Source organism: Anomalospiza imberbis, chromosome 10 (assembly GCF_031753505.1).
Source record: "Anomalospiza imberbis isolate Cuckoo-Finch-1a 21T00152 chromosome 10, ASM3175350v1, whole genome shotgun sequence".
In the NCBI taxonomy this organism is placed as follows: Eukaryota; Metazoa; Chordata; class Aves; order Passeriformes; family Viduidae; genus Anomalospiza; species Anomalospiza imberbis.
Genome location: NC_089690.1, coordinates 2,726,490 through 2,740,894, shown reverse-complemented (window position 1 = coordinate 2,740,894; position 14,405 = coordinate 2,726,490). Strand labels below are relative to the sequence as shown.

At 43.0% G+C, this 14,405-nt stretch overlaps 1 protein-coding gene and 1 long non-coding RNA gene across 2 annotated transcripts in view; one reads left to right on the top strand and one right to left on the bottom strand.

Moving 5' to 3' along the window:
- The window catches only part of LOC137479714 (uncharacterized), a 263,044-nt gene that overhangs the window by 89,898 nt on the left and 158,741 nt on the right, over nt 1–14,405 (bottom strand). The window lies entirely within an intron of this gene.
- The window catches only part of SI (sucrase-isomaltase), a 43,401-nt gene that overhangs the window by 25,962 nt on the left and 3,034 nt on the right, over nt 1–14,405 (top strand). Inside the window, exons 28-45 of the mRNA XM_068200211.1 lie at nt 549–717; nt 1,574–1,670; nt 2,079–2,191; nt 2,278–2,403; nt 3,124–3,252; nt 3,357–3,464; nt 3,562–3,624; nt 3,871–4,002; nt 4,604–4,688; nt 5,589–5,727; nt 9,389–9,522; nt 10,069–10,103; nt 10,195–10,311; nt 11,472–11,620; nt 12,131–12,215; nt 12,310–12,366; nt 12,965–13,089; nt 13,300–13,388. Coding sequence (XP_068056312.1) covers nt 549–717; nt 1,574–1,670; nt 2,079–2,191; nt 2,278–2,403; nt 3,124–3,252; nt 3,357–3,464; nt 3,562–3,624; nt 3,871–4,002; nt 4,604–4,688; nt 5,589–5,727; nt 9,389–9,522; nt 10,069–10,103; nt 10,195–10,311; nt 11,472–11,620; nt 12,131–12,215; nt 12,310–12,366; nt 12,965–13,089; nt 13,300–13,388 — 1,952 coding nt within the window. The remainder of the gene's footprint in view (nt 1–548; nt 718–1,573; nt 1,671–2,078; nt 2,192–2,277; nt 2,404–3,123; nt 3,253–3,356; nt 3,465–3,561; nt 3,625–3,870; nt 4,003–4,603; nt 4,689–5,588; nt 5,728–9,388; nt 9,523–10,068; nt 10,104–10,194; nt 10,312–11,471; nt 11,621–12,130; nt 12,216–12,309; nt 12,367–12,964; nt 13,090–13,299; nt 13,389–14,405) is intronic.

Below are 14,405 nucleotides of genomic sequence, written 5' to 3'. Positions count from 1 at the left end.
CTTTGCTAAGGGAATAATAATAATAATTCAACCTGCAATTGAAGCTCCTGGAACAATGAAATTTGCTGGCAGAGCCCACCAGGCTACAGTTTGATTTCTAACTGGAAAGATGCTGATTTATAATAAATGTGACCCATGAATGCAATTTCAGTGTAATTTGCACGGAAAGCTCAGTGAACTGTAAAAAGCACTTTGTTTACTATATTCCATGTGGCTCCAGTGCTCTGTCTGGGAGAAAAATAGGATTGCAGTGTCCTGAAACACATTTTCTCACTAAATTGCCAAAATAAGATACAACTTGCAGGGCACGATGCCTGCTATTCCTCTCTGAGAGACACAGAGAGTTGGTGTACCTAAACTCTTCAGCAATTTTAGACACCCTCATTTCATGTCCTTTAAGTTTCCTTGATAACCACAGCAGTTTTAGTCCACTTTTACTGAAGAGTGAGATTTCCAGAGAAAAAGAGTGGCTCAAAAGGAAATGTCTGCCAGAAACCCATCCCCGAGGACGCTCTATTCTAATTTTCCCTTTCCTCTTCCCGCTTCAGCTGGAATTCAGGCCTGCCCACCTTCACCTTCAGTGACATGTTCATTCAGATTTCCACCCGCTTGGCATCCCAGTACATCTACGGGTTCGGAGAAACAGAGCAACCCACGTTCCGACACAACATGAACTGGAACACCTGGGGAATGTTCACCAGGGACCAGCCTCCAACTGTAAGTAGGCAAAGAAGAAGAAAATGTGATTTCTGAACCAATGAGTGCAGAACTGTCCAGCACAACTTTAAAATCCAGTGGATGTCTGCTGGTACTGGGCGTTGGTTCTGACCATGTTTATCATAGTTTACAATTTAGATGGTGTCTCCATAGCAAAAGTCTTCTGTAAATCCATTATTTGTGACCTGCAAGAACAATGTGAGGAGCTCAGGCCCTCAGTCAGATGTTGGAAAGGTGACAGATGGCTTAGGAGTAACAGCGTGTTCCTCCTTTTTTTTATTCTTCTCTGCTCATTGTCTTGAAAATTAGACATGAGTCAGAACTACTTCTGTTACTTGGGGATTAATTTAGTACTTACACAGGTAAAACAGAAATCTTATCTCTGTTTATTTGTCTTATTTCCTACAAGATAGCAAATTTCCAGTTATCAGGGAATGACCAATGAAATAGAAGCAGCTAATTATAGCTCTAAATTCCAGTTCAGGCTGGTACATATTTTGGGAAAATTAAATATAATGTCACCAGCACCTCCTGAACACACAGACACCTGGTTCTGTTTGCAAAGAAGGGAAAGTTTTGTCCTGAGGAAGCACCTTCTCATTAGTGAAATTTAAGTGCAGCAATACCATTGCTTTCCTTCCTGCCTGAGCAGTCTTGACAAGCCTGACAAATTGTGAAGCACCAAGTGACCTTCTGCAGGTCTGTTTTGTGGTTAGGTAGGGTTTAGGTGCATAAATTTAAAGTTTATTTGCCATGTTTAGCAATTGTCTCATCTTTTATTAAATTTGTTACTAAATGTTAATAAGCAAATATTTGCAATGTTTCCCCAGTAAAATGTGTTTTGTTTTATTTGCAGTACAAGTTGAATTCCTATGGTGTTCACCCATTTTATATGGCTCTCGAAGAGGATGGCAATGCCCACGGAGTTTTCTTGCTTAACAGCAATGCAATGGGTAAGAAAACCTTCACTTTATCTCATAAAATCATGGAATAGTCTGGGTTAGAAGGGGCATTAAAGCTCATCCTGTTCTACCCCACTGCAGGGACAGCTCCCACTATCCCAGGCTGTTCCAAACCAAATCCAACCTGGCCTTGGACACTTCCAGGGATCAAAGGGGCAGCCACAGCTTCTCTGGGCAGCCTCAGGGCCTCACCCCCCTCCCAGGGAACAATTTCTTCCAAATATCCCATCTAAACCCCCTCTTTGTCAGTTTGAAGTCATTCCCCCTTGTCTGGTCCCTCTAGACTTTTGCAAATTGTCTCTCTCCGTCGTCCTCCACATGTTCCGTTTTTACAGTCAGTGTTTTGCACCCGTGGCAAATCCAGGCATCCTTTACTCACTTCCTTCCCTCCACTTCTAGATGTGACTTTCCAGCCCACCCCTGCCCTGACCTACCGCACCATCGGAGGAGTCCTCGACTTCTACATGGTTTTGGGCCCGACTCCCGAACTCGTGGTTCAGGAATACACCGAAGTAGGAGCCTGACTGCTGCTGGGCTTTGGTGGGTTGGTTTGGTTTCTCTTCCCCTCCTCACCACGAGCATCCTTTCCTCTTTTCAGCTGATTGGGCGCCCATTCATGCCACCCTACTGGTCCTTGGGATTCCAGCTGTGCCGCTACGGCTACGGCAATGACTCGGAGGTCGCCAAGGTCGTGGAGGAAATGAAGGCGGCTCAGATCCCCCACGTATGTTGGGAGCAAATAACATTTGAGCTTTTGGCTTCGTAGCATTGGCTAAATCCATTTAAACACTAAAGCAGTAACCAACCAAAAAAACCCCACTGCGGCAGAGAAGAACAGGTTTTGTGTCAAGGACTCTGGGCTGTGTTAAAAGCTGCTTAATTTTCTTAATTATTCACACCAAAGAATGACAGGAAGGAGTAGTGATTTAAGAAAAACCAGCAGGGAGAAAAATGAAGCAGCATAATTTCATAGCCATAATGCTCTGTGTAAAGTCAGCTGTGATTTGGCCCGGGTTCTTGTTGGGATAGTAGGAGTAGCACCTAGACCTAACAAAATTATGCTATAAATTGAATGTGGATTAATTTTAATTATAATAATATCAATGTTTCAATAGAAAACAATTATTCCAATTGTTCCTTATAGCTATGGAAATATAGGTGCAGTTTTTGTGTACATATGTATGGACAAATCAATTTTTTTCTTTATTTTGTATCAATTTCTCCCCTCACTTTAGATGCAGCAGTAAAAGGTTTATTTTGGTTTGGATCTGCTCATAGGTTGTGATTCATTTAACATCTTCAGCCTGAAGTTACCACTGCTTCAAATTTTACACATTGAAAGTTCCATATTTTACTTTTTTCGGCCAATTTTCAATATTTGACAAAAAAGGGAAGAAAATAATTTAAAATTAATTATTTTTTTTGTTGTTGTTTTTAACTGCAGGATGTTCAATATGTAGATATTGACTACATGGAAAGGAATCTGGACTTCACCCTTTCCCCACGTTTTGCTGGATTACCAGCTCTGATCAACAAAATCAAAGCAGAAGGAATGAGATTTATCATTATCCTGGTCAGTTTGGAATATTGTTTTTGAATTCCAATACAGCGTCACAAAATGGAGAATATATTCAACCAGAGTTTTGAGCATAAGGGTAAAAGTGTTTCTAATTGTAGGATCCAGCCATTTCTGGGAATGAAACCAATTACCCTGCTTTCACCAGAGGTGTGGCCAATAACATCTTCGTACAGTGGCCTGATACCAAAGAAATTTTATATTCCAAGGTACTGTTCAGGGATGAGTATTTAAACCTGTGTGTTGTTGATGCTCAGTTTGCATTTAGTGTGATTTGATTGTTTTAAATATTCTTTGTCCTATTAGGTCTGGTCGTTTCTTCCCAATGTCCAAATCAACGAGTCACTGCCTCATGAAGAACTAGTAGAGGTAAATACTGACATGGTTTGGTTCTGGACTCAAATATAGACATTAATTAATTAAAATAGCAGCAAAATCATTCATAAATCTCATGGCAGGAATCATAAGTTGCAGAAACTGGTTAAGCCTTCCTAAAAGCAAACCGATTTAGTGAACAAGCAATTATTTTTTGTTGTCTTTTATTTAATTCCAGAATTTTAACTATGGAATACCTTCAGTCCCCTCATCTGTCTTGTTTTCCTTCTGTTTTTACAGAAGTTTGTATCACATTGTGCTTTCCCAGACTTCTTCCGCAATTCCACGGTGGAGTGGTTTAAGAGGGAAATCCTGGAGGTCTACAACAATTCCGACCCCTCAAAAAGCCTCAAGTTTGATGGCCTGTGGACTGTAAGTGTGGAAATGCATCTGATTTCTGAGTTGTTTTTCTCTGCCCAACACTGGTGGAGAGGGCCCCAATTCCCAGTTCTCAGTATCTGCACTGCTCTGGCAGAAGTATCCTGTGTTAAATTCCCATTAAGGAAATGTTGGACTTGACAGTCTTGGAGGTTGTTCCCTTGAAACAAAGAATTGCTGAATCACAGAATAGTCTGGGTTGGAAGAGATCTTAAAAATCTTCTATTCCCATTCCCTGCCATGGGCAGGGACACCTTCCACTGTCCCAGCTTGCTCCAAGCCCCAGTGTCCAGCCTGGCCCTGGGCACTTCCAAGGATTGAGGGGCAGCCACAGCTCCTCAGGGCCTCCCCACCCTCACAGGGAACAATTCCATCCCGATACCCATTCTAATCTTGCCCTCCTTAAGCTCAAAGCCCTTTTCCTGTCACTCCATGCCTTCATGGAAAGCCCTTTTCCTGCCTTTTTGTCAGCCCCTTTATGGAACATGGGATGTCCAGCTGAGGCTCCTGAGGAACCCTGCAACGCTGCTTGTGTATAATTCAGAATTTATGGTGTTTGGTAGCAAGCTAAGGGGTTTTACTCTGTGTTTTTTAGGACATGAATGAACCAGCAGCTTTTATGAATGGTGCCATGGGTGGCTGTAAGAACGATCTCCTAAATAATCCCCCCTACATGCCTCGTAAGTCTCATTCCTCCTTAAAAGAGTTCTAGGTTTTTCTAGTTCCTACACAAATTCTTATCCGGTATATGGGACATAAAAGCCGAAATAAAGATGGGTTTATAAACCCACAGATCCTCACTGAATGTGGCCCTTTATTCCTGAGATTAGGAGCACACTGGCAGCCCAGCTATTTCAGCAGGAGCCGTGCAGCACTTTGTAAAAATAAAATTCTTTCCAGCTCCTCACTGCACATGGGTTTTGGTCCCTATTTTTGTGTCTAAGTGCTTTGCTTGAGGCATGGCAGAGAATTGAGCTCTCTGTTTTGCACTTTTCTCAGATGAATAATGCAATTAGTTAAATATTTAGAAAATATCCATGTGTCTCCTCTCATTACCATTTATGTGAATTGTCAAATGCTTGAAATGCTTCGCTTTCCTAGCTCAGCTTTCCTGAAGTACTGGTGTAAAGTAGTACTAATTAGGAATTATTTATTAATGGTTTATTAGCATACTCTCACTGCTTACTGTTGTATTCATGTTTCATGAGAGGTTTCTCAGGAATTTCCAGGAAATTAATATTCGGACACACAGATTATATCCCCACCACATCCATTTTTCCGGTTACGTGATTAGTGTGACAGTGTCCAAAAAGATTTGAAATACTTTCTGATATACTCTGTTTATTCTTTGAGCCTCGGTAGTAAGAGCATCTGAAACTAGACTATTAAAATATTCACAGGCTCAGATAGCTGCATAGGAATATTGGAAATATTCCATTTTGTAAATTCTATTTTTATAATTATAAATAAATGACAGTATAAAAAGACCGAATGCCTGACAGATTATGAAAATTAAGAAAATGTAACTCAAATGATTGATACATGATTATTAATAACAATATTTCTTCCCTTTCCACAAGATTTGGGATATAGGTCAGCAGGATTAATCCATAAAACTCCATGCATGGAAGGTCTACACTACCTCCCAGATGGGACCCCAGCCAGGCACTACGATGTCCACAGCCTTTACGGATGGTCCCAAGCCAGACCCAGCCTGGAGTAAGTGCTTTGCATGTTCCATGCTGCCTCCAGGATATGTTCTGATGCCTTAAGGAGCTGGAGCAGAGGCTAGGTGGAGTTAAGAGGAATAAAGTGGGTATTTATTGAAGTGCCTTCAAAGGCCACGCCCTGGCAGGACCAGAGCCACAGTCGTGGCTCTGCCCAGATGGCTCCAAGATGGGAGCAAAAGAGGGTTTGGTCATGAGATCTCACATTTTTATAAGTTTTAGTCAATTTGCATATAGGAGTTAATTAATAGCTTCAAGTTTCATCCTCCTTGCTTGCTTGCCCGCCCTCCTCTTCTCATGCTGTTCATGCTTTGGGCCTGAAGTTTGAAGAGATTGTCCTTGAGTCTCCAGCTAGAATAGGATTGTTTGTCTTCAGCACCCTGTGAAAAGATCCTAGTGGCACTTAATATAGAGCTAAAGCTGCACACCGAAGCAGAACAGAAAAACTTAAAAACAAAGGTATCATTCCAAATGGATATTCCATCTCTACATTCCTATGGCCAAAACTTCCTCTGGTTAATTTAAGATGCCTGAGTGATCTTTCTCTTCACTCTGACCAATCTGTTTTATCAATCCAGCTCCAAGAGGAGTTGGATGCTCCAAGGGCTGGGCAGCTGCTGGAGTTATTCCAGTCAGAGATCTCCCCTGTGGTGCAGGAAGGGTGGTGGGAGCAGAGCTGCAGGAGAAGGTGAGGGGGAGTCTGTGCAGGGCTGAGCTGAGGCTGTGCTCCCATGGTTCCACTGCAACAAATCCCTTCTGCACGTAATTACTGCAATTAAAACATCACGCACTTATTGTTTCCGGGTGTTGCTGGGCTTGCCTGGTTTACTCTGCTTTTCCTCACACTTCACATCCAGTGAGGCAAAATGAAGACATTTTTCAATCATATGAATTTCAGAACGGCTCGATTCTGTTCTCTAAAAAGAAGTGAAAAGGGGGAATGGTTTTAAAATGCAAAGTGTGAGGGCAAAGCTTTACTTTGAAGCATTTCTTTTCCCTGCTCTGAGGCCAACATCATTATCTGTCCCTCTGAATTGTCCCCACCCTGCTTTAGATAATGCTTTAGATAATGGAGCTGGATCTTCCATTTACAGTTCAGCCACTGAGCAAGGAACAGATTTTCTGGACAGCTCTTAACGACCTTAAAGCCCTTGGTAACTTTGATATTCCCATAAAGAGAGGAAATATCAGGGCAGTTTGGATTTGTGAGAGGATGCTCCACTGGCAGCATGCCAGGGCAGCCCTGCCAGTCAAAGCAGGGTGGAAATTGCTGCCAGGACAGGAGGGAATGTCTGATCCCTGTGCTGTCAGCCCAATCTGATGGGATTTGGGCATCACAAAATGTGGTGGGTTGGGCCCTGGCTGAGTTTCAGGTGCCCACCAAAGCCCCTCCAACTCTCCCCTCCACAGCTGGGAAGAGGAGAGAAAGTATAAAGATTCATGCATTGAGATAAGGACAGGGAGAGACCACTCACCCATTATTGTCAGGGACAAAACAGCTCAGTTGTGGAAATCAGTTTAACTTACAATCAATCAGAGAAGATAATGGCAATTAAAACCAAATCTTAATTCCCCCAAGTCTTCACTTTTTTCCTAATTCATTCCCTATTTTCTACCTGCTCCCCAGCAGAGGCAGAGGACACGGAGTGGGGGTTGCAGTTGGTCCATCACACGCTGTTTCTGCTGCTCTTTCTTCCCTCCTCTCTTCCCCTCCTCCTCTCACTAGGGCTCCACAGCTTCCTGCCAGGATCCAGCTCCAGCACAGGCATCCCAAGGGATCACAACTTCCTTTGGGCATCCCCCTGCTCAGGTGTGGGTTCCTCCAGGGGCTGCAGGTGGATCTGTGCTCCCCCATGGAGCTCCCTCTGCTGCAGGGAAACCCCAGCTCCAGAGCCTGGAGCATCTCCTGACCCTTCTGCACTGACCTGGGGGTCTGCAGGGCTCCCACCCCTCTCTCCAGCTCCAGTTACTGTTGAGAGCTTTTCCCTTTCTTATTCCCGTTATCCCAAAGTAACTCAGTGCTGCTGATGGGCTCAGCCAGGGGCAGGTCCCTCTTGGCTCCATCAGAAATGAGGAAGCTCCAGAAGTTTCTCACTGGAGCCACCCCTGCCAAAACCTTGCTGTGCACACTCAGAGGAGTAGACAAGAATTTGATAGGAAAAGGAATATCACCATAGTTTCTGTGTTTTAAATATGAACTGAAATATTCTCCTCTCTTTTGCAAGGCGCTGCAACAGAAACCACAACAATAAATCTCACAGATCACACAGATACTCTCACACTGGAAATTCATAGCAAATGTTGTCTACAAAATATATATATATATATATATTTCGGTCCCAAATTCATTTTTTCTGAAGTAACTGAAGGAGTACTTGTGAAACTGAAGAAATGCAATAATTTATTTTGATACTAAACCATCCAAACAGAAAGATTATTTGCACACAAAACAAACAAAAGACTGTAACTGAAAAGTGAACATCAGTATTTTATGTAACCTGGTGTCATTTCAGTCCTCCATCCATTAGACACAGGAACATGGGGATATTGCCTTGATGCTGTTCTTTTGTAATGAGGTTTCTGCATAGCCAGAGTCCTTATTAGTGAACACAGGAACTGTTTGGAGGTAAATGCAGCCTTTGTGACCTGAATAATTATTTGTCAGGGTAGAGCTACAGAGCTGCAGGCCTGAGGCTCCAGGCACAGAACACTCAGGTCCTGCTCATCCCTGAGCAATGCTACACGTGACATTCGCTGCCTTCACTTTTAAAATTTTAGCTGCCACTTCCAAAGCATTATTGACACAGGGAAAACAAGCAGAGAATTAAAGTGTTGGACAATATGTTACAAAGGAATAAAGGATCCTAGGAAAGTTTCTGTTTGTCTTGGAGGAAATAATTGTGGCACGTTAGTCTGGTTTAATTGCTGTGGTAATTTAAGTGACTTGTGTATTTTTGTTGTAATTGTGGTGTCACTGAAGCTGCAAATCCCATAGAAAAATAAGTAAATAGTGGCTTATTGAAGCAGCAGGTTAGGCAGTTATGTGGCTCTCACATTGGAGAGCAGTGGGATTTAATCAGGGTGATTTTCTGACTAATATTCATATTGATATCCTGTCACCTTGGACTTTCAGAAGTGACTAAAAATCCCTGGCTTTTTTTTTTTTTAGCACCTTTTATCAGCTAAACTTATCCTGAGAGGTCCAATATTCCTGCTACCTCTGTTTTCATTCTTTTGAGCCTTTTGGTTTGATTTTTGCTAAATTATTTCCAATTGTTGCTTCAACTCTTTGGGTACTTTAAGAAAGGAATGACGTGCCCTCACACACATTGTGGAGCCCTTAGGAAATGGGCTTAGAAAAGTTTTGTCACATTCCTATTTTCCCACAGAGGAGTTAGCCTGAGCTGGAAAACTCCTTTTTAATCCCTCATATTTGCCAGTTGTCTTTGCAGCTGCAGGTTGGCCAGCTTTGCTGGGATTGTGTCTGGATCATACTGAATCGCCATAAAAAGCACGAACAGACTGGATGTACAAGATGTAGCCCTTCTCTAGGATAATACAAACCCAAATATTTCTTTTCAGAGCCTCTTCTGCAGTAAATTCTCGTGCAGTATTTCTCCTGCAACTTGTTTCTGTGCCTGTTCCCAACGCAGGGCTTTGCAAGGTGCCACCAAGGAGCGCGGGATCGTCATCAGCCGCTCCACGTACCCCAGCAGCGGGAGATGGGTGGGGCACTGGCTGGGGGACAACACAGCAGCCTGGGACCAGCTGCACAAATCCATTATTGGTACGTGTCAGGGAAAGGGTCTGCATGTCTGGCATCACCCAGTCACAGAATGGTTGGGGTTGGGAGGAACATTAAAGCCCTAAATCCAGTTCTGCCTCTGCCATGGCAGGGACAACGTCCACACACCAAGCTCCACCAAGCATCATCCAACCTGGCTTTGCTTCTCCTTCACCTCCTTGCTTTTTGTATTCCAGTGATTTTCAGCTGAAAAAAAACTGGGTCAGCAGCCAGAATTTGTGGTCAATTCCTTTTTCACTTTTTCTTCTTACTTCCTTATGTACCAGGTGCTAGGAACTTCTTTAACTCCCTTGGGACCAGGCCCTTCCATGCCTTGTGTTCTGCTACTCATTTTTTTTTTCTTTGCTCCTGTCCACCCACATTCCATCTCCTTCTATAGCAGGACAACACAACATGTTAGAGAAATTGTGGGGCTTGTATTTGTTTCTTTCTCTTCTGATTCAGTACTGTAATAAACGCTGCCTATGTAACCATAAAGTAAAAAAAAAAAAAAAGCAGCGAGTAACTCCAATTTATTTCTCTTTTCAGGCATGATGGATTTCAGTCTCTTTGGAATATCTTATGTAAGCTAATGAGTTATTAACTTCTATTTAATTACCATGATGCTGTACACGATAATACAGTTTTCCATTTGGGTTATTCTGAACATTTCAGACAGGAGCTGATATCTGTGGCTTCTTCAGAGACGCGCAGTATGAGATGTGTATCCGCTGGATGCAGCTGGGTGCATTTTACCCATATTCAAGGAATCACAACGAGAAAGGAACACGGGTGAGTTGCAATTTTTTAACCAGCCAGAAAATGCACAATTGCCCTGGCTCAAAAAAAAAAAAAAATACATTCCAAGTAAAATGGAGAAGAACAGAAAATTTTTGTCTCTTTATCAAATGAAAACTGTCATTATTTCTACGCTGGCTCTGCTGTGAGCCTCCCCATCACCTGGAAGGTTTTGTGCCCCCAGAGGGGCTGCTCTGGGATTTGGACACTCAAAGAAAGCCCCTTCTAACTTTGCTTTCACTGAATCAAACTCTACATATTTTCTCCTCCGTGCCATTTGGGTTTCAATGAGCCACAGCAGGGCTAAAATGGAGATTTTATGGCAAACACACTTCAAGAAACAGGACTGACCTCGGTGCTCTCAGCCCTAATTGCCCATAATTATACAACAAATGAGAAAATGGGGCAGTGTAATAAGATGCTGGAGTGAGACTCAGGAACTTCTGTGCTCTGCATGTTTGCCACCATCAGATATTGTATTTCTGCTGAGAGGAAAGGGAAATAATTGCCTAAATGTAGGCTAAGGACTGGAGTGGAGAAAGCTGTAAAACAAGATAACTGGGAAAATGAAAAAAAGGGAAACAGCACTTGTGTTCCAGGGAAAGCTTCAGGTCTAGCAGAGTGGAGCTATTTAGATGGCAAATATCGAATGGATTAAAGTCTCCTTTTCAAAGCTGGCTGCTTTATCTCACAGCACACACCTTCATGGGCCCTGAAAGCCTTCAAAATGCAGATTCAGGGTTATCGTGGTGCTTCCAGTCTGACCCAATTTGCCAAGGTATTGTTCCATACATTTAATAAAGACTTGAGGCTCTCCTGACACCAGTCCTTGGTGCCTCAGACTCTTGCTGGAGCAGAGGACTGACGGATGATGTACCCTGGGAGATGTCACGCCTTGGGGACACTTTGCATTAAACATTTTTTCCAGGATTTCCCCTGAGTTCTTATCAGCTTTCCTCTTTCTAGTTCCCCTCCTGGGGCTGATAGTGAAAGCCACAGTTTTCACTTGCTCCTGAGGTGAAGAATAAATAAATGAAGATGCTCTGCTTAAGAGGAGAAATTTCCTTGGTTTGTTTTGCTGTGTGGATTTGTTTTTTTTAGCTTTGTCATGCAGTCCAACCCAGCTTCTCTAACAACACTCTCTTCTCTTTCAGAGGCAAGATCCTGCTTCATGGGATGACAAATTTAAAGAGATGTCCAGGCACGTGCTGAACATAAGATACACCCTGTTACCTTACCTCTACACCTTGCTGTACGACGCCCACGCCCACGGCAGCACCGTGGTCCGCCCCATTCTCCATGAGTAAGTGCAATTCCCCAGGTCTCCTCCCCAAGAATTCCCAGAAAACTCCTCTAGTTGTGACCCCCTAACAACAGAGCTCTGTCTTTGTTACAGTATTTCTCCTTTCAATTAAAAAAACCCAAGTCTTGGCTAGGAAAAACAGAGTTTTTTACATGTAGTGATTTGCTTTTTACAAAGAAGATCAGAAAACAAATTAAAAAGTCTGTCCCAGTGTGTCCAAGATTTTATTGTTGTAAATAATAAGCATTAGGCCTTCAGAGTTTTGTTGTCCCAATGTACTGAAAAGCAAAAGCAAAGAAATGGACCAAAACCCTAAGGCTCAGCACTAACTTGCATTTCCCCAATGAGTGTCACACCAGGATCTTTGTGCAACCACTAATTGAACTCTGAATTGTTAACAGCAATAACGAGCAAACAGGTACTAGAAAGAGTAGGTGAAATGAATGACAGAAGGGTCTTCAAGGAGGAGCTCTTTGGGAAAGCTCAGCTCTGGCTGTCTCATCCTGACAGGTTTGTGGGAGACAGGACCACGTGGGATATCGACAAGCAGTTCCTCTGGGGTCCTGCCCTGCTCATCAGCCCTGTGATGAAAGAGGTGAGCTTTGAAAGCTTATTTATTACTAAAAGTCAGTTTAACTAAGCTTCACTTCTTGATTTGAGGTGCCTAAAATTTGTGTCTTAAATTGCAGAATGATCGGAGTGTGATCGCCTATTTCCCCGATGCCCGCTGGTATGATTACCACACAGTAAGTCATCCTAAAAAAATTGTATTTTAAAACTTGTATTTTCTGCCTTTTCACAGTGCTGAGCGTGGCAGGGAGGTGGGACCACTCTCCTGCCTAATTTGCATTTAATATAAGTTCTTAGAAACATAAAAAGAAATAATAAAAATCCTCGATTCCTTTATAATAATGTATAATAACATTACCAGAATGATGATAAATGAAAAGGTGAAGTAATACCTTTAATTTAGAATTCTTTTCACTTTTTGTAACCCTCAAATGATACACAGAAGGTTTTTGTAGTGGAATGCTCTAATAAAGAAAGAAAAAAACAGGTTTAGCTGCATAATTTTTCCCGGAAAAATAATAAAGGATTTGGAAAAAGGAAGAGCAGGATCAAACTCCCTCCATTAATCACAGGTTTGTGTTTCACCTGCTTGGCCCCTTTGGTTCAGCTGCCATCACCCATGGTCAGGCCTGGCTTTTATAGAGCCAAAATTTCAGGGTTTCTCTTAATAGTTACTCCTGCAGTAACAACTCCTAATTAACCTGTCTAGAGGAATATTATCATTTCGTTCTGAAGGAAAACCCTGTAAAAATTCATATTTATTTTTGTACATAGGACTCAGATACTGGCTTTAGGAAACAATTCCAAAATTTATCAGCACCTTTGGAGCACATCAACCTGCACATCCGAGGTGGATACATCCTGCCTTGGCAAAGACCTGCTAGGACAACTGCTGACAGGTAGGAAGAAGTGAAAATTTTATATTTAATTTGGCTTTTTGGTGGTCTTTTTGGTTTCTTTCTCCTAGTGGTCTTTAGCAGCATGGGACAGGAAGATGGCTGTGGGAGGTCATTTGGGTGGTACATGACTTTTCTGGAAAGAAATTACAATTTGGGGAATGTGAAATGGGATTAGCTGAGGAAATTGAGAGAAAATTGTGTTTCCCACAGCCGGAAAAACCCGATGGGACTGACGGTGGCCCTGGATGATGACCTGCTTGCAGGAGGACACCTTTATTGGGATGATGGGGTTCGCATCAGTACGTCCAGGGCTTCTTCCCTTCCTAAAACCCTTTTCTTTTTTTGCTGTGAGAATGGTTGGGTACTGGCAAGTGAGGCTCCATCCCTGGGGACATTCAAACTCCAAATCCAAGCAGACAAAACCAAACCCAAGGGTGTGAACTGGGGAGAGATGGAACAAACTCTGAGGTGTCTGAGGAGGAGCAGAGGGAAGGGATGGACTTGGCCAAGGCCATTTCTGGGGGACAGATCTGAACTCACCTTCAGAGGCAAAACTGAAATGAAACCTGCAGACCAACATTACAGAAACATGATTCCTCCTGACTGAAGCCACACAATGCTGTGATTTACAGAATTAATATGTTGTGTAAATAAAATCATGCCCTGGACCTGAGGAAAGGCAGGTAACAAAGATTCCTCCTCAAACCTGTGGGAACCATAACCACAGATCATGTGAGAGCTCGCACTAATTTCCTGAACATGGCTAAATTTAAATTGTCTGCAGGTAAGAGACCCTGAGCTGTCATTTCTCCTCCCCACCCAGAGTGCAGGAAATGTGCTTTGCACTGTGACCTGGGGGAGGTCAGGAGGTGGATCTGGAGGTGCTTCACACCCACTGCCAGCCCTGGAATCCACAAGGGATGGCCACGTTTAGGGAAAGCTGATGATTAATGGAATTTGGGCGGATCACAAGGAGCGTCTCCCAGGGTGACGCTCCCAGGAGTGTAGGAAAGCAGGATAGGAGCCCCAAAGGCCAGAGATCAGCTCTGAGGGCAGTGACAGCTGAATCACAGCTGGGGAAACACCAGCAGTGACTTCAGAGAGGCAGCAGCCCCACCACCATCAGGTGTCACCTGGGAATGGAGGGAGATGTGGGAAATGACTCTTCAGTGAGAAACAGAAACATTTTGCTCCTCATCTAAACTCCCCTGATCTCCCTAGTGCTGTTCCTTTGCTTGCTTTTATGTCTTACCCCTAATATGTTCTCCTTTTAGCCTCATTTCAGCTTTATATACACTGAAAGTAGTTTATGTATA